The 27,152-nt window shown below is 39.6% G+C and overlaps 2 protein-coding genes across 2 annotated transcripts in view; one reads left to right on the top strand and one right to left on the bottom strand.

The window, feature by feature from the left end:
* Positions 1-395: 395 nt before the first annotated feature.
* Positions 396-27,152, top strand: part of poc1a (POC1 centriolar protein A) — a 39,289-nt gene continuing 12,532 nt past the window's right edge. Inside the window, exons 1-9 of the mRNA XM_054616943.1 lie at positions 396-583; positions 6,273-6,357; positions 6,505-6,676; positions 6,938-7,117; positions 7,410-7,517; positions 8,037-8,152; positions 10,167-10,300; positions 14,192-14,260; positions 14,794-14,943. Of these exons, the coding sequence (XP_054472918.1) occupies positions 569-583; positions 6,273-6,357; positions 6,505-6,676; positions 6,938-7,117; positions 7,410-7,517; positions 8,037-8,152; positions 10,167-10,300; positions 14,192-14,260; positions 14,794-14,943 (1,029 nt within the window). The 5' untranslated portion in view covers positions 396-568. The remainder of the gene's footprint in view (positions 584-6,272; positions 6,358-6,504; positions 6,677-6,937; positions 7,118-7,409; positions 7,518-8,036; positions 8,153-10,166; positions 10,301-14,191; positions 14,261-14,793; positions 14,944-27,152) is intronic.
* b9d2 (B9 domain containing 2) lies at positions 3,876-4,646 on the bottom strand. Its single transcript, XM_054616944.1, has one exon. It carries the CDS (start codon positions 4,535-4,537, stop codon positions 3,920-3,922), a length of 618 nt encoding a protein of 205 aa, XP_054472919.1. The 5' UTR covers positions 4,538-4,646; the 3' UTR covers positions 3,876-3,919.

The raw sequence follows: 27,152 nt of genomic DNA, 5'->3' as shown, positions 1-27,152 counted from the left end.
CAGTCAACCATCACATGTTCTCTTATTGCATGACAATTCAAGACAATATTCATAGATTTCCAAGGACCTAATCCATTACTTTGTTATAAAACTCAACTTTCCACCCTCTTGATAACAAACACTACAACCTGAATGGTAGATGTCTTACAGTGCTACACTGCTGACACCTGGCGGTAACGGTGCGTCACTACAACTAAAAATTAAAAGTTTAAAGTCAAATATCCACATGGATTAATATCAAAATAAACTTTTAATTGCTCAGATTTCCAATACTTCTACAATAGTATTACTCTGGCATTGAAGTTTTACTTTTACACATGAAACTTTATGAATGGAAACTTCACTACTGTCCCTTTAAGAAATCCGACCGGACGCTCAGCGCGCAATCGCGGCGCGTAAACTGAATATTGTTGTTGTCAGCAACCACCGGCTGATACAGCTGTAGGCTAACGTCAGAGCTAACATCTCACACTGTGTGCCTCGTAGACTTCAGTGACATTTGGGTTGTATAAGTGTCTTTTTTAGCTGCTGTTTTTCCTCTCCTAACCTTCTCGTTGTGTCGGGAAAGATGACTTCTTCACCGGTGAGTGCACGTTCAGTGAGCGGCATGGCACGCTTCACAGCTGCCGTAAAGTAGTAGAAAGTGTGGGAACTTTTCTCTTGAACAGAATTAACACAAGACTTAAATGTACCCCTGTTGTTATGTGGCCTGGGTGAAATGTTTTGAGTTAGAGGTTTTTTTGTAATTAATATACAGTACCAGTCAAAAGTTTGGACACACCTTCTCATTCAACTACTTTGAAGAATCTAAAATATAAAACATATTCTGGTTTGTTGAGCATTTGTTTGTTTACCACATAATTCCATATGTGTTCCTTCATAGTTTGGATGTCTTCAATATTAATCTACAATGTTGAAAAAAATAAAAAAATAAAGAAAAACCATTGAATGAGAAGGTGTGTCCAAACTTTTGACTGGTACTGTATCTATGGTCAAAATAGGTCACAAACTAATCAAAGTGAATTATTTCATGTGCAAATGTGTTTTTTCAGGAAAGTCAGTACGTTAGAAGTCTGTACAGGTCAAGTCTACAGTACAACTCAAGCACCAACAACAACAGAAATATACACATCATCCCACATTAATAGTTTTCTGTTTCTTACACTCTGTTGTGTAACATAAGTTTAAAGTGAATTACTATGCTGCCTGACACGCTTTTATTGCAACCTATACCTCTACACTTTTGTAATAAACATAGCACGTTATCATCATAGTCTGTATGTTAAATAATACTACTGAGTTTTTTTAGTGTCATTTAATTCAATTCAATTCAAAAAAAGAAACCTATGGGAGAGCGACAGAGAAGGGATCCTTCTCCCACGGAGGGACAGAATGCAATAGATGTCATGTGTACAGAATGAACAGCATAACAGAGATACAACACATTCAATGTATATGATATAAATGATTCATATAATAAGAGTAGTAAGCAGAGTAATGAAGGAAAAAAAAATGAAGACTACTTATAATAACAGCAGCAATTATTATTGTCTGCTGCTTAGGTGTCCTATTGAGGTTGTAATTACAGATTTGATAGATTGTCTTCCCTTGAAAAATGTAGTAATTCTGCTTTTTGTAGTAGACAAACACCCACAGTTTGGGATGTAGGATGGAGGAAAATTAATGAAAACTTGCATGGTGCTGAATAGAGTAGTGAAGTGGGAGTTGGTATATGTTGACAGTGTGGGTTCGTAAAGTTTTTCTCCTTCTCTGTAGAGTGTGTTATGTGACTGCCCATTGGAGCATTTCCTAAAACTTGGATGCCCATGAAACTGTTCCTGCTAAACTATCAACACAAATGTTGAGCAAATTATTCAGCTTTCACAAGTAGATGACATTTGTAGACATGGTTAAAAACATCCAGCAGCAGGAATCAATTTGTTATGCCTTTTTTTTTGGACAACTGTAGTGCACTTTTGTCCTAATAACACCCTGAATCCTGGCTTGTAATGTTCACGGCTGTCCACAGCTTAACTCATCTCATACTCCTCTTTTATGCGTTGAGGAGTAGCCTATCACAGGAATAGTTCATCCACTTTGGGTGCCTTAAAAACATTACATTACATTACATTACAGTCATTTAGCAGACGCTTTTATCCAAAGCGACTTACAATAAGTGTATTCAACATAGGTATTCAAGAGAACTACTAGTCACCAGAAGTCATAAGTGCATCTCCTTTCTTAAACAAGCATCTAAGAGCATAAACCAGAGCAAAAGTAATACAAACTAATACGAATACAATAAGTGACCAAGAGGTTTTCCCTTGGGGTTGTCAATCAAAGTCATTATTTTAAGTTTAAGTTTAATGAGTTATGTAGTGTGATTTGTTGCTGGGGGTCCAGAACTTTTTTTCTTTTGGATTGGATAGTTTGAATATTACATTTTAAATGCATGTTAAGAACGTCATAGGTATCAGTGTAGATTATGATAAATATGATCTATAATTAAAAATGATCTGGTTACTCTGCATCCATTTGCTAACATTGGGGTGGATAGTGACATATCAACAAGGAACCACCTTCATTAAGATGATAGTTTATTTATTTACACATCTAGTGTTAGTATAATACACACACCAACTCAATTTAGAAAAAGTTAAAAAAAACTTTCACTTTAGTGCACTTTTGTCCTAATAACACCCTGAATCCTGGCTTGTAATGTTCACGGCTGTCCACAGCTCAACTCATCTCATACTCTCATAGCCTATCACGTGAATAGTTCATCCACTTTGGGTGCCTTTTTAAAAGCAAGAGGTTTTCCCTTGGGGTTGTCAATCAAAGTCATTATTTTAAGTTTAAGTTTAATAAGTTATGTAGTGTGATTTGTTGCTGGGGGTCCAGGACTTTTATTTTGGATTGGACATTTTGAATATTACATTTTAAATACAGTACCAGTCAAAAGTTTGGACACACCGTCTCATTCAACTACTTTGAAGAATCTAAAATATAAAACATATTCTGGTTTGTTGAGCATTTGTTTGTTTACCACATAATTCCATATGTGTTTCTTCATAGTTTGGATGTCTTCAATATTAATCTACAATGTATAAAAATATAAAAATAAAGAAAAACCATTGAATGAGAAGGTGTGTCCAAACTTTTGACTGGTACTGTAGATATGGTCCAAATAGGTCCCACTGTGACATAAAAGATATGAATAGTTTTGTGTTTCTTACACTCTGTTGGGTAACATAAGTTTAAAGTGAATTACTATGCTGCCTGACACAAACCTATACCTCTACACTTTTGTAATTAACATAGCACGTTATCATCATAGTCTGTATGTTAAATAATACTACTGAGGTTTTTTTTTGTGTCATTTAATTCAATTAAATTCAGTTTATTTTGTATAGCCAAGAATCACAAAAATAAAGAAAAACCATTGAATGATAAGGTGTGTCCAAACTTTTGACTGGTACTGTACAATTATAAATAATGATCTGGTTGGACAGTTTGAATATTACATTTTAAATGCATCCATAGGTATCAGTGTAGATTATGATAAATATGATCTATAATTAAAAAATGATCTGGTTACCTGTGGTTATCTGGTGGATAGTGACATATCAACAAAGAACCACCTTCATTAAGACATTTATTTTATTTATTTATTTACATCATCTGTATGTTAAATAATACTACTGTTTTTTTTAGATTTAATAATATTTTGTATAGCCCAGAATTACAAAAAATTTGCTAACATTGTGGTGGATAGTGACATATCAACAAAGAACCACCTTCATTAAGACATTAGTTTATTTATTTATTTACAAAGAATAATACAATTTAGAAAAAGTAAAAAAAAAAACATTAAAACATATTAAACTTCCACCCCAAAGTCTTGTTTGAAGCCACAGTGTTAACTCTCCACGCCATATTTGTCAAAGTGTCTCATGACGACGCCCAGCTCCAGCTCCACGGTGCCCCGGGCCTCGGTGTGCAGCCTGTATCTGTCCGCCCCGCTGTACACCAGGTCCGGGCTGCGGAGCTGCGGGCCCCCGCCGACGAACATTTGCGCCAGCTGCTCTTGCCAGGAGCCGAGCGGCCTCCAGGTGGCGCAGTGCACCCGGTGGTGTCCGGGGCTGGAGGGGACGTGGCAGTAGCCGTACCCGTACAGCTCGCAGCGGCCGAAGGAGTCCTGGTGCCACACCTGGAGGTGGAGCTTGGGCCAGCCCTGGAGGCCCTTGGTGGCGTAGTGCAGGTCGATGGGGTGGCTCCAGTACGCCGTGTCTCCCGTCTGGGGGACATCCACCTGGGTCTGACCCTCCTTCAGCCCGGACAGCAGCCGCCATGCTCCACCCGTGTGTACTCCCCATTTGCAAAACAGACTACTCTGCGGGAAACCAGCAGCCCCGACGATCTGGCCTATGACGTGGAGCTCCGCCATGTTTGCAGTGTCCCCCTTATATACATACACACACACACACACGCTCCCGTCTCCTTGGTAACTGAGCCTCCATGCAAACGCGGGCAACATTTCACCCTGAGTGTAGCTTTTCAGGCGGCACTTCCTGTCGCAATGTCAACAGATCATGCATTCTTGAAAGCCATTTAGACACATAAAGTCCAATATTTAGCTAAATTAAGATGTGGTTTTTCAACTTGATACCAGATATATATAGCTAATTTGACTATAACTAATGTATTGCAGTTAAACTAATTTGAAAACTGCTGCCTGGCAGGACAAGCGGAGGGTATCAGGTTGTGAGCCTTACGTTTGACGTGCTTCCTTGTTTGGCAACGTTTATGAACAAAGCATCTGTGCATTGGAGAGAATAAGACGTCACCACGTGTTAATTCATCATAATAAACCAGAGGAGACCACTGATTTCTACTTCACTGCCTCAAAATAAGGGTTCATTTGTTGGCCCTCTAGGATCTATTCAAGCTTTGGAGAAACAGCGCCACCCCACGGCTGTAGTACTTCTGTATTTTGTGGCAGAAAACTCACTATATTGTATAATATGAATATATATATATACATATACAGTACCAGTCAAAAGTTTGGACACACCTTCTCATTCAATGGTTTTTCTTTATTTTTATTTTTTATTTTTTTCTACATTGTAGACTTTTATCTGCTCCTTGTTAATTAAAAAATGAGGGAATAACACACACCTGGCCATGGAACAGCTGATCAGCCAATTGTCCAATTACTTTTGGTCCCTTCAAAAGGGAGGGACCACGTATACAATGTCTTGTAATTCCTACACCGTTCACCTGATTTGGATGTAAATACCCTCAAATTGAAGCTGAAAGTCTGCACTCAAAGCACATATTGATTGTTTCATTTCAAATCCATTGTGGTTGTGTACAGAGCCAAAATGATGAAAATTGTGTCAATGTCCAAATATTTATGGACCTGACTGTATATATATATATTATTATTATTATTTTTATTATTATTTTTGGTTTGGGACTGGTTTTCATCAATTAAATCTTGTGGAACGTTTGCATATTTATGATACACCAAACACACCGCACATGAAATCCTTTTTCCCTGCTGCAATCAAAGTCATCTAGCATTGCCCTGGGGAGGAAGTTTTTTTTAATTTCATCTTAATTTAAGGATTTGAGTAATGATATCAGATATGGTTGTAATGGACCTTTATCACAGAAGACATTTTACATGTTGTATAATGAAACGCACTGATATTACTAATATCATTAGCAATAACTCGTGCTTTTCAAGTGTCCCAGTATGTCATGGCAGTCCAACAGTGAGCATACACACACACAACACCAGAAGCCTGAAACAGAATCCAGCCATCATTCATTTCATTATCAAAACCTGAGCTTTTCCTTCTATGACACGCTAAAATGCTTCGAGTATAAAAAAAGCTTTCTTCCTTTTTGCTACATATTGTATGTTGCTGGATTCTCAGTAACAATTTGCAACAGTTTTTATTGACTAAACGTTTTCCCTGCTTGTTTGCTGACAAGCTGTATTGAAAACTGAGGAGACTTGGTTGAACAAACGCGGAACGCATTGCAGAGAATATAATCAGTTTTTAGCTATGGATGACAACTATGGGGTTGTTCTCTTAATTTTCCCGGCAACTGCCAATCATGTCACACACTCACACAGATTCAACTTTTATTGTTGTTTATTTAGCCATGACTATCTAATGTTATTGTTAATACTTCAAAACAAGTTCTCACAAGCTTTTAAAATGCTGCTGCTGTTAACTGTCTCTCTGTTCTCCATTTAGTCGGATCCAACTCTAGAAAGACATTTCAAGGGCCACAGGGATAATGTGACAAGTGTGGACTTCAGCTGCAACATGAAGCAGATCGGTAACTGCTACTTCATTTTACTCTGTGTCTGTGGCCAGATCATTTACTGCGCCTGTCTGCTGTTTTCTTATTATTTAATTGTCTGTGTGGTATGATTTCTACAAAATGTGCTCAGTTCACACACACCTGTGCTCCCTCCTCTCGCAGCCACAGGCTCTATGGACTCCTGTGTGATGATCTGGAACATGAAACCTCAGATGCGAGCCTATCGTTTTGATGGACACAAAGACGCTGTCACTTCTGTTCAGTTCTCTCCCTCTGGCCACCTGGTGGCCTCTGCCTCCAGAGACAAGACTGTTCGTCTTTGGGTGCCCAGCATGTGAGTTTTGAAGTATTCCACCTTTTGTGTTTTTACAACATCTCAATCATCTCTCATATTATTGTATTGCACTAGAAGGTTTTCACAAAGAGCAATGCAGCTGTGTCTGACTCATAAAAGCAACAACACTAGAGAGTTGTACTAAATCTCCTGCTTTTGCCAACACAGAAGAAGGCACACATTTTCAGAGCACCCACTTGTTTTCTTTTTGTATTTTGTTTTTAACAGTAGTGTTGTCTTGTTGTTTGTGGCTGTTTACAGGAAGGCTGAGTCAACAGCTTTCAAGGCTCACACTGCCACCGTGCGCAGCGTTAACTTTTCTGGTGATGGACAGAATCTGGTCACAGCCTCTGACGACAAGACCATCAAAGTGTGGACCGTCCACAGGCAAAAGTTTCTCTTCTCTCTCAACCAGCACATCAACTGGGTCCGCTGTGCAAAGTACGATGTGCACACACACACACACACACACACACACACACACACACACACACACACACACACACACACACACACACACACACACACACACACACATGCATACAGTTTTTGCAATTAGATATTACTGGCTGCTGCAGATATTTCTATTGTTTGTTATATGTACATTTAGATTGATTCGATACATTTCATTGTTTCACAACTTTGATGAATACATGTCACTAGTAAAAACTGAAGCAGAAGATGTAGATAATGGACTGTTTTTTATCTAGAATTGTCAATAAATCTTTTGCAGATTTTCCCCGGATGATCGTTTGATTGTGTCGTCCAGTGATGATAAGACTATAAAGCTGTGGGACAAGAATAGCAGAGAGTGCATTCATTCTTTCTACGAACACGCCGGGTGAGCAATTTAAAAAAAAGTTGGCTGAGAACAATGTTGATAAGAAATGTTGTGATGTGTGTGGGAGAAAGAATTGCAGTGAGTAAAACAAATTAATCATATTTCTTTTGGTATTTTTTTAAATGTTGAGGGTTTAGAGTGTTATTTATGGAGTTTATTTTATCTGGTTTAAAAAAAAAAAAAAAAATAGGTTTACATTTACACTGATGTTTCAGCAACAAAAACATGAACTGAAAAGGGCTACAGGATCCATGTGTTCTTTCTAAATAACTGTAAACCAAAGCACTGAACACCTACTCATTCATCACAGACTTTTCTCAAAGCATCAGCTAAAAGCCTCAAGTGTTTTTGAATTGTTTAGAAAAAAGAGCAGCATTATTCTCTGGTGGGTGTTTCCAGGTAACATTTTAGATGTTTAGTGTCAGTTTAATTAACCTGCTGGAATAATACATTTTAAGTACTGTAAACGCTTGGCCAAAGACATCATTTTATTAAATGTCATGTCTTCTTTCTCCCAAGTTATGCAAACCATGTAGACTTCCATCCCAGTGGAACATGCATCGCTGCAGCCAGTACTGACAACTCTGTGAAGGTGTGGGACATCAGATCACATAAGATGCTGCAGCACTACCAAGGTAAAGACACCATTAAAAAAAAATGATAAAGAAAGTATTTAGTTTATAATGATGCCATTTGAAGATTATGGTCAATTGCCACAGCAAAACCTCAATTTGAATTCAGTCAGTGCATAGTCATAGCTTTAATGCAAAGTCATTTTTGAATTAATAAACATTTATGGAAGCATTAACTACATTTTTGTTACCTCAAACACTCAGTTTAGCCATTTTTGCTGCCTTTTATAGATGTTATATTCATCCATCCATCCATCTTCCGTAACCGCTTATCCAGTTAAGGGTAAACTGGAGCCGATCCCAGCTGTCAATGGGCGAAGGCAGGGTACACCCTAGCAGGGTACACCCTGGACAGGTCGCAGTTTTACATATAGAGACAGACAACCATTCACACTCATCCACACCTACGGGCAATTTAGAGTCTTCAATGCACCTAAGCTGCATGTCTTTGGACTCCCTAAAACATGCAAACTCCACACAGAAGGTTGTCCAGCCCGGGAATTGAACCCGGGCCCCTCTTGCTGTGAGGCGACAGTGCTAACCACTACACCACCGTGCAGCCTAATGTTATATTCATAGAAGCTTTATATTTAAACAACACAGGTCAGTTTTACATGCTTTTATAATATACTGGATCCCTAAAACAGTAAAGCACTTGTAAAAAGACAGCCCAAAATATCTTGGGCTTATATGGTCATCATCCACTTCCACCCAAACTGTCCAACACGGCTAAAGTAAAGCCTCACCTTTAAACAACGTGACAAATACAGCAATTGCCTGAAATAACACCAAGATAAAGTTAAGCATTAAAGCTCTCGATTAAAGTGGTAATCAAGATTCCTTGCATATTCAATAAGGCAAATGTTGATGCCTTTTGTCAGTCTGCCTCCTGGTCTGATTGTCCTAATCAGCTCTCCTAAATGGATTTGAGTTGAGAGATCTAATAATGGATAATCACATCTGTCTGAGGAGATGGGGCATGAAGATAAAAGCTTTTCCTCTCTCCTCTCATGTCTTCCACTTTCCACAGGGCTTCACTTTACATTCTGTAGTTAATCACCAACTGTTCCAGCCTAAAGTGTGGTGTGGTTACTGTTGGATACTTATGATTAGTTGTCTTTTTAGTCATTTTGCTTGCTGCTGGATGCTTATTTTAGCGGTCTTAGATATAATTGCGGTGTTTACCTTGCTCACCATCCTTGTGTGAACCTAAGACATGACCAACGAGTACATCCCGCTGCTCCCAGTACAGTTTGATGCAGCCTCTCATCATATTTTTGCAGCTAGAGGTATCAGAATATTATTATTTATGTCATAGCACCTTGCAGCCAGCAGAGGGACCGTGTCGCTCGTTGAATGTCTTGCTGTCCTCTCATTTGTCTCAGTCACCAGATGGTGGATTCATCTCAGGTCCGGGGAAGTTTTGATTAGCCGCTATGGGCAACTATACTTGTTGTATTGATACGTGCTAATCCAAACCCGATGTTAGGCCATTCTCAAGTTACACAGCAACTGAGGCGTTGTGATGTACAGCAGCAGTGCACTTCAGTGGGATCCAGGCAACCATGTAAGGAAGCATCTGGGCTGCTGAAGTGTCCTTGAGCAAAACACTGAACTCTTCAACGCAGCATAGGTGCTGGTTAATACCTGGCGTTGTCCCCTGATATCTAAATTTAGAGGATGAAGGGAAAGGAAATGATTAACTTAAACTCACAATATTTTTGGTGATATTTGATATTCATGACACAAAAGTGAAATTGTGTAAAAAGTCATTGTTATTGTCATCATGTTTTAAATCAGTTTTGAATATTTCAATGCGTTTTAACAGGCAGTTGTACAAGTTGAACATGTAAAGCTCCAAAATACAGTGAAGCAAGATGAACAACAATGTGATTTTTTTTTTTTTTTTTATTTTGGTCTTTATTTGCACACAAGTATAAACAGTTTATTCATTTTGAAATTACAGTAACATAATGTCTATTCTGGTCCTGTCATAAAGTTTGTGTGTGTTTTCCAGTCCACAGTGGTGTGGTCAACAGCTTGTCTTTCCACCCGGGTGGTAATTTCCTCATAACTGCGTCCAGCGATTCCACAATGAAGATACTGGACCTTGTAGAGGGCAAGCTGCTGTATACACTGCACGGACACCAGGTAGACACACACACACACACACACACACACACACACACACACACACACACACACACACACACACACACACACACACACACACACACACACGGATACCGTTCAGGTAATCATACAGGCCAAACTGTGCAGTTAACCCAGTCATGATCATGATAGGTTGTGTCCGTAGTCTGCTCTGCTGCTCCTCAGTGTGTGTATCACTGTGTGTGTGTTTGGTGTGGACAGTTATGTGTGAGTGTGTTTGTCATCTCCTTTGTTGGATTCTGTGAAGTGTGTGAGAGTGTGCATGTGATGCCTTTTCTGTATATGGTGTATTTTAGTACTTGCCAGGCGAAGCGGGCAGCCCACTCATGATGACTCATCTCAGGGTTGTTGGAAGGAAACAGAACTGTGTTCTCCGTTCCTCTGGATCCTCTCCTCCTCCTCTTCTTCTTCTCTTTCCTCCTCGTCTATTGTCTCCGTCCCGTGCTTTTTCTCCGTCTTAAACACTCCTCTATACTATACGTTGTGTTCTTGCAACGTATAGTACAGCCGCCATCATTGTGATCCTCATTTTCCTCTTTGTCCTTCTCTATTAGCTCCAACCTCTCATGCACTCACATTTTGGCCGGCTTGACTAGTCGGCCGGACGGCTCACTGACTATCTGTTTGTTTGAACAGCTGATGGACTGGCTTGCTGGCTAGTTGTGGAAATCAGTGGCTTGCCAATACCACATGTGGTCCGTCTGTTTATCTATCCCTATGTACAGGTTGCCTGTCTCTCCTTTCTGTCTCTTTTTTTGTCTGTTTCACCCCGTGCTTCTCTTCTACCCCCTTGCCAAGACTCTTCTCTTCATCAAGATGAAAAAGCACCTTTTTTTCCCCCCTTCTCGCTTCACACCTCCAAATTTGTCATCTCCTGCTCTCGGTCTCCATTTCTGTTGTTGTTCTTTTTGGCTCAGTGATGACTTCTCCAATCTGTTGGTGCTGGGAGCGCTCAGGGTGTTAATTGTCCCTCCAGTCGCAATGCTTGGAAATGGGAGAGACCCCCATCTGCTCGGTGTGGGTGTGTAGGTTTATGTGTGTTTATGTGTCTGCTTGTCTGTGTGTGTGTGTGCGTAAACCTATGTGCATGAACTGTATGAGAAAACACATGAAAGCTCTGAGGGAGTTTATTTTTTTCAGTTGGATCTGTCAAACGTGTTGTTTACTTCGTCTCAGGGGTTACCTGCTTACCTGGCTGGGTTGAATCAGCCTCATTTAGGTTTTAATTTCTCTCTCTGTCTGACAACTGACTTCCACAGTGTGATTCAAAACTTTTTCATGAATAAAGTCCTGAACTTTACAATACTCCTGCTTGAAACTAGTTGCAGGGTGGGACATAATGTCAGGTTAAATAAGTATGGCAAAGAGCATCTATGATCAGGTTTTGTTGGTTTGAAACTTAAAGGTGCCACACTCGAAACCGACCATATCTATTGCCTCTCAACGGCTCGAAGCTAAGGTTGCAAACAGCGCTAACGGTGCAAACAACAACAACAACAGTGCTGACAGAGCTAACAGTCTTTACTTGAGGGGGAACCGGAGGTGGACAGCGTGATTTAACTATTAAAGGCGCATGAAAGCAGTGCATGCTCACATGCACTACACACTTGGCTATGTCAACAAGGCACAGAGAAACTCTTATTACAACACACATAGAGGGAGAGTGACTTCATTCTAAGGTAGACATTACTCCACTATATCTTTACGCAGCAAATCGCTGTTTGCTGCAATGTTTTACTCTGAATATTGAATATAGAAACTTTAATATACTCCTGAGAGCAATTTGTGTGATATGTGTTTTATAGGAGGAAGAAAGGGCTTTTTTAATTTGGGACTAAAATGCATCATATTCTGATTCCTTCACACCATATGTATGGTGATACACTTGGTGATACACTATCAATTCTGATGTTTAAACTCATGAGTATTAGCAGTTTAATTAAATGCCTGTTCATCTTCTTTCTCTAACTGGAGACATTCACGCTCAAGACATTGTTTTTAACCCTTGTGCCCATTTTTATTATTATTTTAGAAGCATTGCAAATCTGCATGATCACAGTTTTATAGCAACACGGGCTAAGAAACAGATCTGCTCTTAAGTGTATTTTAAAGAAATAGGTCTGTAAGAGTGTACAAAACGTAACAAACAAACAAACATGTTATCATTTTTGTTAGTCATAACTTAATGGAGAGCACCATGTGGGGCCTGTCTGGTTTCTGCAACACCCCTGTAAATTTATCAGTACATAAAATGTGCCAGTAAGGTTCATTTCTCTCTCTCTGTGTGTGTGTGTGTGTGTGTGTGTGTGTGTGTGTGTGTGTGTGTGTGTGTGTGTGTGTGTGTGTGTGTGTGTGTGTGTGTGTGTGTGTGTGTGTGTGTGTGTGTGTGTGTGTGTGTGTGTGTGTGTGTGTGTGTGGCCATGGCAAGTGCCAGCCTGGCAGCAGGCATTAGTCAGAGCACAGACAGAACATGCTGTCTGTCAGACCGTCGCGTTGCCATAGTGACGCTGTCTGCTTCTCTCAGGTGCTTCTGGGAAACCATTCCTCACCCAAACCAGCCTGTCTGGGTGCCAGCCGCAGGACACACAGCTCCTATTTTCTTCCCAGCAGCCTCCCCGTCGGTTTCTTTCCCCTCCATATGTTTTGTTCTCGCCTCCTTCCTCTCTTTGAACACAGTCGGAGGGCTCAGGCTGAAATCATTGACCCCATTTTGCATTGTTAGATTGAGGAAAAAAACCCAAAAAAACAGAGCGTGATTTTTGAGTTTTTGAGCTGGATTCAGTCTGCGCTCCTGGTTATTACGAGCACACACAAACACACCTGTGGATGTCAGAGTCCTGACTTCCACAGGTGATGCTGTTTGGCTCCGACCATGTGTGACCTCACCCCACCTGGGTCTCTGCTCTCTGTTATAATTGCTCTGCCACATCTCCACACGCCCACCTCCTCCTCCACACGCATGAAAACTCACACAGATGCAAAAGCCTCTGTTCTGACTGAGCATAAAGACAAAGGACAATGGTTTCCTAAACGCTTTTGAGTTACAGACAAAAAAACGCTTAATCCTTTCCGGCTCTCTTCTCGTCTCTCTATGTGTAATATTAAGAAGTGTGTGTTTTTGTGTTTTGTTAATTTATGTAGTGTTTTCTTCCCTCCGCATTTAACTTGAACACGTACACCTACACCTTCACTGCAGTTATATTGCTTGGCAGAAAAGCAGCATTTTCAATTATTTCTTTATTTCAAAGGTACTAAATGTAGGGTTTGAAAATGAATGAATGGGCTGAATGAAACACACAAACTCCACCATTTCCACAGGGATCGCTTCATTATTTTCTTTTTTGTACAGCTGCACTAGCAATTATTTTTGTTATTGATTTATTGTACTAATAATATAATTGATCTATGAATTGTTTTGTCTATAAATTGCCTGACCAAGAGTCCGAAACCTACAGATATTCAGTTTGTTATTACAGAAAACAAAGACAAGCAGCAAATGCTCCCGACTGAGTAGCCGAATGTGGAGCAGCTAATGTTTGTCATTTGTGTTTGTAAAATTACCCAAGAGATTAAGCAGTTATCAAATTAGCTGCTGATTAATTGATCTGTTCGACCGATCGTTTTAGCTCTTTTTATGATATTTGCTCTAGACTACCACAGCATATCTGTCTGTGTTTATGTATATTTTTTCTTCATCTGTTGTTTTTTGTTTCATAGCAACAATACCATTGCTTTTCTTTTTAACTTGAATTAATATTTTGCAGCTAATAGTTTCAGCATGCTTCTCTTTGTAAGAAGGATAAGGCAAAGTTTAGATGTGATTGTATTGTATGTTCACCTGCATTCTCCATGTCGTTGCCTTCGCTCCAGGGACCAGTGACCAGTGTTAGCTTCTCCAGGACAGGAGAGTACTTCGCCTCTGGAGGTTCTGATGAACAGGTGATGACTTATTCTTCTTACTGATCCTAAAACATTGAACGGATATAGTCCATTGATTGGCCATATTATGTGCTCTCCTCATACTACTAACAGTGATATTGATAGGTATATTGACAGTTTAATAAAATGTTTAATTTTTTTTACCTTTTTTTTTTTATCCAGGATGGTCCCCTTGGGATTTAAAATCTCTTTTCCAAGGGGGATCCCGGCCAAGACGGCAGCATCAAAATTTCACAATTAAAAGAAACAATTAACAGACTTAAATCAAACAACAAATAACGTCAGCGGTTTAGCAGTGTCATTTAGAACCAGGACAAATACAATTTAAATGGTCCTTAATCCCGTTTTTAAAATTCTGATTGCATATTAATTAATCCAGTTTACAGTTTTTGAAACAACACTTCTGAAAAAGCTTAAAAAAAGAGGGAAGCAAAACTGAATCTATGTTTTTAATTCTTTGTATATAAGATTTTGGGTAATTTGACTTTGGCGTATTATTGTGTAATGAGCAATGATTCGTTTTCACCCAACAGGTAATGGTGTGGAGGAGTAACTTTGACTGTGCTGAAGGCAGTGATGATGTCAGGCCGCAACATAAAACTACTTCCAGGCTGCAGACACTACCAGCCGGCTCCACGGCTCAGCCCTCCTTTAACTCGCATCCGTCTGCGCTCCGCAGCGAGGTGAGTTCAGACAGCCAGAGACAACCACAGCAAACTGACGGCAAAGTTACTTTCATATCCCATTTAGATCCAGGATTTAAGGCAATTATTCTTATGTATTATCCAAGACACAAACACACAGTTTATATCGTTTCCTTGCCCTCACACACCTCACCCTTACATACACAAATTGCTACGGTCCTTAGTTAATATATCTGTACCTAGTGTCCTCATCAGGAAGTCATCATGTGGTTTTGGTGGCTCAGTTTTGATTGTTAACTAATGTCAAATTGAGTTTTCTGTTTTATTGGATACTTTGGCAGTGAGGATATAGATAGGGTGTTATTGCCCTCCTCTGGTATGCATCTTGGTGGATGGACTTGCGTTATTTGGACATGATTTAAATGTCAACATTCAACCATTCACACCATTTCATCCAGTACACCGCCATTCAAAGTACCGCTTTCTCATCAGATTCTAGTCTAATCATTCACACACCAAAGGCACACTCTCGGGGAGAGATTAAGGTTTAAATTATTGCTCAAGGACAATTCTACATGCGGAGCTTGGGATCGAACAGCCAATCTTCCAAATAGTGGACGACCAGCTTCAACTCCTTAGTGACAGCCGTCCCATCTTAACCACTAAATCACCAGGACGCTGGAACTTTCAGATTTCAAGCCTACAGACAACATAGAAATGATTTTCAAATTATCAGAGGTCGTGCTAATAAAATATATTTTTTTTCCTAAGGGTTTTTCAAGCTCATGAAGACTTCAAAATGATGTAAAACCAGGGTCCAGTTATAGTTTCACCAACAGGGTATACACACACAAATGTACAAACACTACACAAATGATTTGGAACAAGTGTGCACACACATTCGCATGCATGTTTGGTGTTTGGCGAAAAATATAAAATAAAGAAACACATGCACGTGCACAGATGCCCCTCAGTATTTCATGGTGCCAGTGGGGCTGGCTTATTTCCTCCCTGCACATCCTTCCTTTGAAGTCTGCAGTGTAGCCTGAAGCTACATTCATATCTCTAATGCAGGACAAGAAATACCCATCTATTCCCGCATCTACATTTTGATATCGAGGACGTTTTTTTTCTGTCTGACAACATGAAATTATGAAAATGTCCTAAGGGGTATCGGCCGATTAAAAGGCGATCAGCTTTTTTTTTTCTGCTCCAAACTATCAATATTATAATTCCTTTAAAAATCCACTATCGGTTGACCTCCACTATCCTGATTCATGCTGGGTTTTTTATTTTATTTGACAAATAAGAGGCTTGGACAATATATTATGAGTCAATAAATGCCAAAGTCAGTTATACAATAAAAAATATTCATATGGAAGCCTTCCAGACACTAAAACTTATTTTGTGGCAGCATTGCCTCCATTTTCGTGACAGTAATTCAATAGAACATTAGTAGGAGTCTCTACTTGCACTGATTCCACCACACCCTTTTTTTAATGCTGTGTAAATCTGTCCAAGGAGAAAGTGTAGTTTAGAGTGATCATACATCACAAATGCTTGAACTCACCACTTTTTAAATGTGGGTTTACTTCACAAACAATGGGAGGAGCAGGGGTTTGATTTTTGAAAGGGACTTATGTTCTTGTCATGCAGTAACACTACATTATTTTATTATAATTATTATTTTTGTGACTATTTTGACTCAAAGATAAATGATTAGGAAACCCACAGAAAGTGAGAAAGTAGCGCAGCGATTAGCAACGTTTAAATATTGAAAGACCTTGTTTAGATGTCACACACACAAAGGGGACAGGGTGTCAACGGCTGGCTGGGGAACCAATGGTTTGGATTTCGACCCCTTTGACTGCTACAGTGTTACTTACATCAACAAGGACACAACCAAGGTCCTCTCTGTCTCATGCTCTCTCTCACACACACACACACACATACACACTCCCTCATATTGATCGCTCTGCTAGAAGTTAAGATCCACCAAAGATGAATAACAAGTAAATAACAGATGTGATGCGTCACGATTTGACTATTAAAAGATGACGTAGAACAAAAGGCGCCAATAGTATGAAATGGTATACACTTCCTGTCGCCTAAGTGGGTGCTGTCTAATGTATTTAGATTTTCTTTTGCTAACATTAAATATTTAAAGTGCAAACAGCCATATCTAGCATTACAAAGAGTAGTTGGCTAGGCCGTTTGAGAACGTCAGCTTGAAATGTTGACATCACCGTAGACTGGTAATGCAGTCATGTCACCAGACTGACGGTTCAGTGCCAACAGAGAGAAGAGACATCCGTGTTGCCAGATCTCATGAGTCTGTTTTGCGAGTCAGAGACAAGGTCTGGAACAAAGTTACTTTGAGTCTGAAAAAAGCCATTTTAGTGTAAGAATGTCCAAAAGTAATGTGGCTTGTGATTAAAAAGGGTCCAATAATTACTTTGGTGACTATGGAGTGAAGGAATTGGTCCTTATCTTTACTCGTGTTCATCTCTCCCATTGGAGTGAATAGTCTCAGGACCTGCTGATGTTCTCCTAAAGGGGCGGGGCTGTGGCGAAACCCAAGTGACCCAGGGTTCAAGAAAATGTTCCCTCATATATTGGCAAACAAGATGTCAGATGTTTCTCTACAGTCAACTGAGACCAAGTATATGCCAGCGTTTTAGCAGCATCAGCTATGAGAGGGTGGTTATTTCTAACATCTCCTTCACATTGACTAATGTCCTTAAAGCACCTCTTTTATTTATGCCATCCATGGACCATTTGGGGCTCTTTTTCTTCCTCTCTGTCTGACTGTGCCTTTCTCTTTGCTGCTGTGATACAGGATTGTAAATTGATTTTAATAGCTTTTCCACTCGACAGCCGTTATTACAGACGTGCCTCAAAGGGTGATTAGAAAAATGGGCAGCTGGATCGAGGGGAGAGGGAATGATTAATGCAATGTTTAAAACGTATTCTCTTCCTCTGAGAACTACTGTTCTTGTAAAACCCCACTGGACCCTTTCTTTGAAAAAAAACAAGCTTTTTCTCAAATATAGCTGTCTGAAGCTACAGCACTTTACTGGCTTGATTAAGATCAAAGTTAAAAATGGTTTAATTGTTTGTTGTGGCTCCTTATCTTGTAAAGAAAACATGCTTTGACAGGACACATTTCTAAGTGATGGGTATATGCTATTATTTCATATATAATTGCATAATCTGGAGAGACTATTAGTGTATTAACTATAAAATAATAATTCTCATTCAAGCAAATTGATAGTAATGATGCAGTTTTTGAACATGTGGATGAAGTGCATGCAAAGCCTTTCAATGGCTGAGTAGATTCAAAACACAGAGCCATGAATAGGCTTCATAATGCAGAAAGAAATCAATGCAAAAATAAACTGATCAAGTTTCTGCAAAGGCAACAACGGTACTGGCTTGTAACAATTAGGTTGGCTACATATTAGATTTGACTGATGGAGGGGAACATGTAGGAACCAGCTCTGGTGGAGAGCAACCTTCTAATTATTTTTTCCTTTTGTTGACTGTTACATGTAAATCAAGTTACTAATTTCGCTGTTACCATCACTGCTTCTTGTTCAGTGGCAGCCATCATATCCACAGGGATCACCCGGCTTTAAATGAAACATAAAGTCATAAAATATACATGTTAAAAAATGATTGAAACAACAATAAAACATGCTGCTTTGGCATTTGAGTTCACACACTAGTTAATTTTCTGCAAATACAAAATAAATATCTTGACTGCTACTAGCGCTATACAAAAAAAAAGCGCTAATATTTATTCCCCGTTAGTTCAGACACACACACACACACACACACACACACACACACACACACACACACACACACACACACACACACACACACACACACACACACACACACACACACTTTACCCTCATTAACCGGTGTTTGTTCCTGGTAATGACATTTCTTTCATCCTCTTTTATGAGTTGTCATCTGCCAGTTGTTGCAGCTAAAGTAATGGTAGTAGCTGCACCTGGAAGTGTCAGCTTCCTAGATTTTCATTCTCATGTATTATTTATCCCTTCATAATTTATTATTAATACAAGCCCCTTTCATCTCTCATAAACTGCCTCAAGTCCCAGACACGTGTTGCCTGAGAGGAAGCAAAGAGGAGAAAAATGTCACCAGCTCACCTGAATGTGTTCGTTTCCTTCTCGCTAAGAAAGAGTATTCAAACTATTTATGAGTATAAAAGGAGAGTCTAAAACTCAGAGTGATACTCGAATTAGGGCTGAACAAATAATCAAATTCAAACCGTCGCGAAGTACTAGAATGAAGTTTTCGAACGTGATTGTTTGTTGTTATGAATGCTACACAATTTAACAAACTAAAGGGTCATAAACATATGCGCATTAGAGCAGATGAAGAAAACAACTTGTAAAATGCCACAACCCGCTTTTAGCTTTGATGTTATTTACTACCATGTGAAAATGACCTCAACAGAACCAAACACCAGTAAAGCAGAGGGGAGTTTAGTCGGTTGTATTTATTTGGGTTGAGTCAAGATATTGTCACAAGGCAGTGTGTGACAATTGCATGGCTAAAGGCCCGACTACCGGTGTGTCAAGTAGTTTGACTGGCGCCCAGCAGAGATCATTGTTGTTTATGTTTACAGCGGCAGAGCCATAATCAGGAGATCTCTTTTGTATTTCTGCATTTTAGTTTGTGTGATTTCTTATTGTAACTGATTGGAAATCAGTAAGATTCTTTATTTTTCTGCAGTGCTTTATTGTTGTTGTTGTTGTTGTTGTTGTTTTTTCAGATTTGATTAAAAATCACAATTATATAATTCTGTTATGTCATTCAGCCCTGACTCTAATGAAGGCAAAGTGGCTCTAATGTGATGTTGTAAATTAACTTGTTTTCAGAGAAGCATAATGTAGTAGACAAGATGTTCTTTCTGAAAGCAGCCATGAAAGTAGTTGTTAAGCTCTATTGCAGCTCGTATGTCCAAAGGCCAGACTGCAAACTAATTAAAGAGAAGCACAACACTCAAGATGAAATATATATATATATATATATATATATATATATATATATATATATATATATATATATATAAATGGAATGAACTATGGGACCACCTACTGTCATTTGACTGTAGTGCTTTGATGATTGAGGAAATTAGGTCGAGCACTAAGCAACATGTTGTGCACATTATTATACACTTAGTTGCTAGGTAGCCAAAGCTGAAACAGTCTTAATACAACAGTACGGCAATACATTCTACCTTCATGAAGGTTTTACGGTTCAGTTTTTGTTGAAACAGTTTTAGATAGGTGTTGATTCTACTTTGTGATCATTTTGGGGGATGTGGCATTCACTGCTGCTGAATTGTATTGCATTATACAGAGAGGTGTTTCTTTTATTTAGCCTTCCCTTATTAATATGTGACAAAATAATTAATCAACTGTCAATATAAAACAATACAAGTGAACCTCTCCAAAACAAACAAACAACAACAGAAATTAAACCTAAATAAGGGTAGGAGTTATTGCATGATGGTAATATTAAACTGTATTATCTTTAGCTAGGTGTTCCTAATAATTTGGCTTTAACTTTTACATTGAAAAATATTTTCCCATTTCCCCCGAACAGCATTTAACAACTTCAGCTTAATCAAGTTTTTGACTGTGCGACTTAGTGTAGAACTAATGGGATATGTTTTTTGTTTTTTTTATGCATGCAAAATTCTATTAAAATCTCTCTTTATAAGGACTAATCAAATAAACTCTATGAGATAATTGTCGGCTGAGGTTCGGGGTGCAGAGACCGGCATGGAAAGCAGGCAGCGCTACAGCCCTCTAGTCCGATGTGAATTGTTAAATGTGGCCTAGGTGTTAAAACCAACCCTCCTTGCTATGCTGAACATCCAGTATTACACACAACAGCCTTTGGCTATAATTCATGTCACCAGGAAGAAATTGACTAATGAGACAGTAATGCCGTGTTTATTCATACGGAGGCAAAGGCCACCCATGGCTGCTGCCCTCTCAGAATCACATGGGATCCCAACAGGGATTTCATAAATGGCTAATTTGATAAGCTGATCTTTTAATGCACTTGGATGCAAAGCTTCATGATATTTTTTTCAGTGATGGGCATTGTACCAGTAACATGTAGGCCCATTTGTTTAACACAGTTACCCATCTTTAAAATGAGGTCCCTCCACCTAAACATTGAGTGTGTGTGTGTGTGTGTGTGGTTCAGTCGGGCTGTCTCTGTGCTCAACACAGCTGAGCAAATCTCTCTGTGCCGTTTCGGTGTGTGATAATAGATGTGTGTGTGTGTGTGTGTGTGTGTGTGTGTGTGTGTTTGTGTGTGTGTGTGTGTGTGTGTTTGCGCGCCAACCACTGCTGACAGGCAGATCAGCTCTCTCTGATCACATCCGCCCTAATCCCTCCATCCATCCCCTCCTCAGCCCCCTCCCCCTTCCTGTCTCTAGCTTCACATCTGGGTCTTTCTCCCACTCACGTGTGCAGACAGACGAGCTGCACACTCACAGCAGGCTTCCCTTCACAGCGCCACACAAACACACTCACACACTCACACACACACACACACACACACACACACACACACACACACACACACACACACACACACACACACACACTGCACAGCTCGGCTCGGCTTTAGGATGTGGAGTGGAGAGTGGGGAGGGGGTTCTGAGACTGCAGTAGCTGTATGAACTTCCATCTCCCTCACCATTATTTTATTCATTCACAGTAGCTAATAGGCAGCTGTAACTGTGCTACAGCCGACCGAACTTCACCGGCACTCTCCTTAATTAACGACTCAACAAGCAATGAAACAATATATGAGGATATATATTAAAGACCTCAGAGCATCGCACTTAAGACTGCAGTTTCTGATGCAGTTAGTGGTTGTGTGTGCTTATTTTTAAGGTGCTGGTACGAAAAAGGCAGGTGGTATTGTTCTGACAGCGGGAGTTGAATGCATTTGACAGCAGGGAATGGAGGCAAAGGCAGGGGGGTGTGTGTGTGTGACAAGGGAGTGTTGAAGACGAGATAGCAACGGAGTTTAAAAGAACCTAATGGTCTAGTCAAGCGAGAGAACATCCGGGAGAGGGAGAGGGAAAGGTAGCAAGTGGGGAAAACAGGGTGAGCACGTGAGCCAGCCAGCCATCATAAGCGCAGAGGAAACAAAAAGAGACAATTGTGATGGGAAGCAGAAGCATAAGAATAATGAAAATTGAACAGACATTAACACCTGTTCATCCTTGTTACATTTAAAACAGAGAGAGGATTTAAAAGACATGGGGAGCAGGAGAGATGTGATGGAGGAGGCGGACAAAAGAGTAGCAGGAAGAGATGTTAGTGGGGCTAACAGTCAGACAGAAAAGGAAAAGTGAGAACTAAGCAGCATTAATGAAAGAGTTCAGCCGAGGCTAAAAGCATAAGTCAGATCTGATTCACAACACATCTTCATTCATTAAAAAGCGGCACTAGCAGTTTTTCATAAAATGTTTGCTCCGCTGTAATTAACCGAGATGTCAGCAGTTGATGAAAACATTTGTCTTCTTCTTATGGTTATATTATGACACACCAACACTCCAGCTTTACCTAGAGAGAGATATTGTTTATTTAATATTTTACTTTATAATTAGTATGATGGCTTTTCTTTCCTTGCAGAATGTTTAGATCTGTGGAGTTTTTTTTTTTTTTTTTTTTTCACACTTTACATGGCAGAATACAGCTTCATCTGGGTCAACAAGATCTATTATCGCCAGCTGTGCTAAGAGTAATATAAAGGATAGGGCGGGCCCGGATGATTGGCATGAATTTAAATTAAAACACAGTAATTATCCATAAACACTGTCGATTTTAAACTCCAATGCATGTTAAATATGGACAGCTGGTGTCAACACACATTGTACTCCTGTGTCCAAATTGTTTCAGTGTTTGTCTTCTGTGGGTGCATCATTACATTAAAATGTCTCCAGTTATGTTAGAATGGAGTTTAGTAGGGGAGATGCCCTTCGTCTTACTTGTTTCAGTCGAGTCACTGCAACAGTCTGAAGGGCTGACTCTGATTCAGGTATAGCCCTATAGTTTATAAGAATACATACAGCTGGACGATTCAAGGAAAAGCATTAACTTGTGATTAGCCGGACTGATGCTGCAACTACAATTTAAATTGCAATATTTTCTATACGTTAAAATACAGGCCTGTAATTGTGGTTTCAACGAGATGTGAATGTGCCAAGCATAATCACAAAAAACAAATAAAAGTAGAAATTTTGACCGTGCCTTGTACTGGTGCACATCCAACACCCTGAGCTTCCTGTTAGGATAGAGTAACGCTATTGGGCTTTTATTTTGAAAAAGAAAAAACAGCCTCCTGAGTACCTTGTTAAGATACAGTTATCTTCTGGGGCTTTCGTCAATGTACAGTGAGTGTTGGGGGCTTTATTTTGAAAATAACAAGCCTCATCCTGAGCGTCCTGTCAGACTGTCTGATGTCCATAGGTTGTGTCCATTCATTAAATGTTGTAAGTAACGTCTGATCTGACATGATCAGACAATGAATGGAAGCTAAAACTGGTGTAGTATGCCATTTTCACAGCAGCCATCTTGTCATGTCATTGCAGGGTAAACACAGGTGGAGTTGTTAACATTAATTATGGCCCTTTGGTCTTTATGTGGGCAATCGCATTGTGCATGATGACTCACTGGAATGACTGTGACTCACTCAATAGATTGGGACCATGATTTATATGATCCATTATATCTGCGTTTACCCTGCCGTGACATGTCCAAATAGCTACTGTGAAAAGAACTTCTATGCTCAAATGTTCTAGTCCTACCGTGTCTAGACCCAAAGCGTCACATCAGCGTTGTCCTTGCGTTATCAACAGCACTGATGCAACAATGAGATGACCGTCTATATTAGTTCCGTCTTCTTTGCAAATTTCAAAGCGTCGAGCTGCTAAGGAGCAGCCAAGCTTTCTGTGCAGTGTGCAGGTTTCTTTTGATATGTAATCATAGTGTTTTATTAGCCATCAACCCTGCTTTTATGCACGTATTATTGAGGGGAAAATAGACTTGAATAGTACATTTTCAAACTATTTAAGGTTTAGACCTTTTAGACGCAAACCTGTGCGGAGCCGGTGTCTGATAGGCTCTCAACACGGGTTTAGCCTCTAGTTTCTAGCTGCAGCGTTCTGAACCATTTGAAAACTGTTATTACTAATGCTGCCTTTTAAAAAGTTTTTAAAAATACCAATAATGTGTGAACGATGTGCAGCATTGCAAGGTTCGAATGGACTTTGTGCTTGTGTGTCTGTGTCAGCCTGCTCTAATTAGCTCATCTCAATCAGCTGCGTCTCATCCAGCAGCGAATCAAAGGTTGCCGTGGTGATTGTAGCTGCTGAATGCCTCCTTAGTCAGACAGTGAATCTCTCAAGCCCCTACTTCCTCCAGCTGTGACATTGTGTGGCGGCTATTGTTTTCACCTTGTGTGTGTGTGTGCGTGTGTGTGTTTGTGTCATCATCATCAAAATGTGGTGTTGGAGACACCTACTGTGGCAGGAACTACCTCAGAAGGGGTTCTGAGTACCTCTCAATGAGGTAATTAGTGGTGTAAGGGACCATTGTCGATCTGTGATTCCCCCCTCGCGGTTCGGCAACCTTGTGAATCACGGATTAATTACACAGTTTAACGTTTACAATAAAGTGTTACTGACAAATGTTTTCCCCCGATATTCAGTCGAATATGCGATCAGAACATCTGATCATTTCTGATCATTTTAAACAACCATTCCGCGTTTAAACGGACAGGAGTAGTAAGGTTTGCAGCATCGCTAACGGCTAACGAACGAAGGTTCAGCAAAGAAGGGATCTGTCAAAGTTAGATTTCTTTCCTTTTTGTCATTTAGGCTAATCAGAACTGTGAACCGATCCGTGACTCTGATCCTTGATACCATGAGTTTTAAGATCCGTTGCACCTCTAGTGTTTATATTTCCTCCTGTTGAAGACAGATTTTAATGGCGTCACAACAAGCAAAATGTCTTTCATGGACAAGGAACCAGACAAAAACCAAGCTCTACATTTGTTGTTTTTCCAACTCGCATAAGAAAAATGAATAAGCTATAACTGAGTAAATTTACCACAAACAGTCGACATATATTATATCATAGCTGGGGAAATCAACAGTTGCCAGTTTAAACTTTTACTTAATAGAGTTTATGACACTTTGGATTAAGTATTTTATAATTAAAAGTGGAGCAAAGTGGAGCAACTACAGTAATAAAACATCACGGTTCTGTGTTTGTGTTCTTTTCCTAGTAAAGAAATTCCAGTTTCTAAATTAACATTTCTCTCTAGACCTTTCTAATTGCAGACATTTAGAGTTTTCAAAGCACAGGTGTAACTAAAAACATTAATGATGGCTCTGTTGGATGTGCCAGCTTGCATAATACCAGGCACTGGCACTGGTGCAAGTACATGAAATGTAGCCATCATTGACATTATTAGTTATGCTTTTTTCACCTCTCTTCACTTTCCTGCTCTATTCTAAAAAAAATTCAGGTGGGTAACATACTTTGTGTGTAAATGTGTGTGTGCATGCATGTAGAGTGATGAATGGTTTTGTATGCAGCTTGCAGAGTGTATTGATGGCTCGCTGTGTCACACTAAGAGTTTAATTTGGGCCTCAGGAAATTTTCCACTGTTGGTTTTTCCACTCCAGGTGATTCATTAGGAGGCTGGTTACTGTGTGTGCTGCGTTTGTACGCACACGTGTGTGTGTACACTTGTGCATATCAGGGTTTTCCCTAAGGCTACGGCGGTACAGGACGTGTTAAGTTTGAAGAACACATATATTGTTTTAGCATTAACAACGCTATGTATGTGCACATGTCACATTGCAAAGGATGGTATGTAATAAGATAAAGTAAAGGTACACTGTGTAAAACATTTTACTGCTTTATTGCAAATGATCACAGCTAGAAAAGTTTGCTTCTCCTGACTAATCTGAAAGACAACACGTTTAGTCATAAAAGCATAGTTCAGTCTGATTCAGCAACATTTTGACTGTTAAGCATGCAGAGAAAGTAACTTGCTAACAAGTGATATGTGTGGATTTCTTTTAACTTTATAGTGAACGCAGACGACAAAAAAAGCACATTTTTATGAAGAAAAGTTTTGTTTTTAAAAAAGACACCTTTCATCATTTTCAGCAGCAGCGTTTCCCCTAAATGTTTCAACTCAATATATTCTTTTCACTCCCCTTTTTAAGGCCATCATCACAAACTCTAGGCCGAGGAAACCCTGTGTATGTGAGAGTGTGTGTGTTGGACAACAAGTGCATATCTGTATGCACATGTCTACATCCATTTTGCCTCTGCTTTTCTGTATGAGCATGTGTGTTTATGTGGGGACCAGTGCTTGGTGTGTGTTTAAGCAGCTGTTTTAATACAAAGCTATAAGTCGTACTCTCAACAAGAGTTAATCCAGTCTTGGTGGAGCTTGTAGGCTCAGCAGAACTGCTCTATTGTCTCTCTCTCTCTCCCTCTCTCTCCATGTCCCCTGTCTTTGTACAGCTTCCAACAGAAGATCAGAGCAGGAAATAAGAATGGCAGAGGAATAAGGCACCATAGTAAAACCAAAATAAGGAAATCTACTGATGCTGTGTTTTATTTATTATTCACGTTTAGAGGTTGATAATGCTGTTAAGCTTCTGTAACATGTTAAATGATGATATAGTTCACACTCAAATATAAATGAATTATCAAAAGCACTGTGCAGTGGTTAAATCTATTAATTTGGCCTCTTGAAAATAATTTATTTCCTTTTTTAAAACAAAGTAATTGTTTCAGATAGAAAACAAACCATGTAACTGCAGTCCTCCTGAGTTTTACATGAATGTGTCCGGCACAGCAGTCATCGCTACACCAGTGACCTCCCTGCTCTATTTTCCCTGAATCTGTGTGTGAGGAAAGTGTGGCGCATTCTTTTTTACTTTGTGATATCCTTTTAAAAAAATATCTAATTCTATCAGCAAATTAGTAATTTAACGTCCAAGATGTAAACCTCTTTATAGGTCTGACCTAAAGTGATTACTGTTTAGTGGCAGTGAAGGAATAACCATCAACTCTACTGCTCTATTCAGGATCTCTTATTTATCCACGTCTCTGCAAGGTTTTTGTTTGTAGATTACTTTTTTTCCTTAATCC

Source organism: Anoplopoma fimbria, chromosome 17 (genome assembly GCF_027596085.1).
Source record: "Anoplopoma fimbria isolate UVic2021 breed Golden Eagle Sablefish chromosome 17, Afim_UVic_2022, whole genome shotgun sequence".
NCBI classification, from domain to species: domain Eukaryota; kingdom Metazoa; phylum Chordata; class Actinopteri; order Perciformes; family Anoplopomatidae; genus Anoplopoma; species Anoplopoma fimbria.
The sequence above is the reverse complement of the archived record's forward strand: the minus strand, read 5'-3'. Positions and strand labels throughout refer to the sequence as shown.

Excerpts from the sequence above, each read along its gene's own strand:
- b9d2 (XM_054616944.1), bottom strand. The coding sequence starts at position 4,537 with ATGTTGCCCGCGTTTGCATGGAGGCTCAGTTACCAAGGAGACGGGAGC.